This window comes from Rhagoletis zephyria, unplaced genomic scaffold, assembly GCF_001687245.7.
Source record: "Rhagoletis zephyria isolate East Lansing unplaced genomic scaffold, Rhagoletis_zephyria_1.1 Rzeph_scaffold_54250, whole genome shotgun sequence".
NCBI lineage: Eukaryota > Metazoa > Arthropoda > Insecta > Diptera > Tephritidae > Rhagoletis > Rhagoletis zephyria.
In genome coordinates this window covers 1-1,863 of record NW_016211303.1, presented here as the reverse complement: position 1 = coordinate 1,863, position 1,863 = coordinate 1, and the positions used below count along the sequence as shown (strand labels likewise).

The window sequence follows — 1,863 nt, the reverse complement described above, 5'->3', positions numbered from 1 at the left end:
GCTACTATCAAATTGCATAATGTTTATGGTTAATTGCAACAGATGCTTTCGGCCAAAAACTGTAGAGAATCCAAACAGGTTCTTTATAGCCAAATGTAGTCACATCTTTTGCCAAGAATGCTTGCCAAACAGGCAATGCCATGTCTGCAACGCGCTCTACGACGCCAAAGCTATCGACGCCAATATGCCCAAAGCAATGGCAGAATATTTCGATCGACCGGAGAAAGCATTTCGTAAGTTCCAAAAGATACTACAATTCCAAATATCGCAGGACGCATTGAACGCTCATTATTGGGTAAATTTTATGCCACTTCAAGTTCAAGAAGAGACGAGGAAACTGAAAGGTATGCTAAGGATCTATACACATCTGGATGATAAATTAGCGCACGAAACGAAGCGAATTGAGAAATTGAAAGCTTATATATCATATAAAAAGCAAAGTTTCAAAGAGCTGAGTCAAGGCCATCTGCGTCCGGGCCGGGGCCGTTCATCAGCGATTCCATCATGCAGAAGATATAGAACCCAAAGTGAAAGTATTAAATCGCCAACAATAAGCACCTTATCTGACGTAACCTTGTCCAGTGGCAATTGCACAAGATCTACAGATTTGAGCAAACACAGTGATCTATTTTCTGATCGTGGTCGACGTGATTTTACTATGTAATCTTCATAAAATGAGCGCTTGAAACATACATACATATGTATTTACATATATATGTTTATATATACATATTTTGCTAGATTTAAATATTTAAATATTCGTATCATGTATATGTATATATCGACTGCTGAGTGGAAGATTGACCTATCGCTCTATCTCAAAAAACTTTTCAAGAACGCCCTATTTCAGAACTCGTTTCAAAAACGCCCTATATCAGCACATTGATAGGGCGTTTTTGAACCGAATTCTGAGATAGGGTGTTTTTCAATAAAATTCTGAAATAGGTCGTTCTTGAAAAGTTTTTTGAGATAGGGCGTTTTCGAACTGGCTGCCGAGATAGATCGATCTTCCACTCAGCAGTCGATATGTAAGTATTTGTGGTGAAAATAAATACTTGTAGATTGAAAAAATCTGTAGTTGTTTATTTAATTAGGGATTGTTCTCCATTCCAATTTTAGTTGAGGCATGGCTCCCTCGTATTATGCAAAACTATCGATAGCGAATTTACATAGTTAATTCCGTTATTATACTTTCCCTGGATACGCAGATTTGTTTTATTAAGCAGATTGTGACATTTCATGCTATCATACCTAATACTCATGGTGGAATAATACAAGGTGTTGGATATTGACAGCGTTCTCGCTCTAATCCGCCATCTTGGCTCCCTTAGCTATATCAGTGTTTCCCTCTTGAAAAAACTACATTTTATCGCCTTTAAAAAAGTACTAAACTACCTCATTCCCTATTCCAAAACCGATTTGCAATCACTGAACAATTCTTTGACATTTACTCTATTCTTATCGTTGGCAACTGAAAATTAAATTAGAAATTTCAACATTAATTCGGCAAAAAAACATCGGTTTAGAGTTCTCCCCAAGGATTTGTAGTTATTTTGGTCGGTGCTTCCTTCCGCTGCAATTCCGTCTGTGGTTCACTGCCACTGGCCTTGCTTTTTCAACGATATAACTGTTTTNATAACAATATGGAAACAAATGTTAATAAGCCACAATAATATTGACAATAAATAAGATTTCACTACGATTGAATTTTCTATTAGTAACAGGGTAGTTATAGTGAATGTTTTATTCGATAACTAAAACTATATTTGATGTTTGTAGCGATAAAAGTATGCCTAAATCAGCCAAATACTGATACTGAATCAGTAAAACGTGACAGTAGTTGACTTTTGAGGTTAATATATC

At 36.2% G+C, this 1,863-nt stretch overlaps 1 protein-coding gene across 1 annotated transcript; it reads left to right on the top strand.

Moving 5' to 3' along the window:
* Nucleotides 1–42: 42 nt before the first annotated feature.
* On the top strand, nt 43–721 carry LOC108356114 (uncharacterized; the record flags this gene model as incomplete). The annotated part of the gene is made up of 2 exons (XM_017607246.1): nt 43–233; nt 318–721. Coding segments are annotated over 2 exons (538 nt in total), but the record flags the coding sequence as incomplete, so codon positions are not given.
* Between the last annotated feature and the right edge of the window lie 1,142 nt (nt 722–1,863).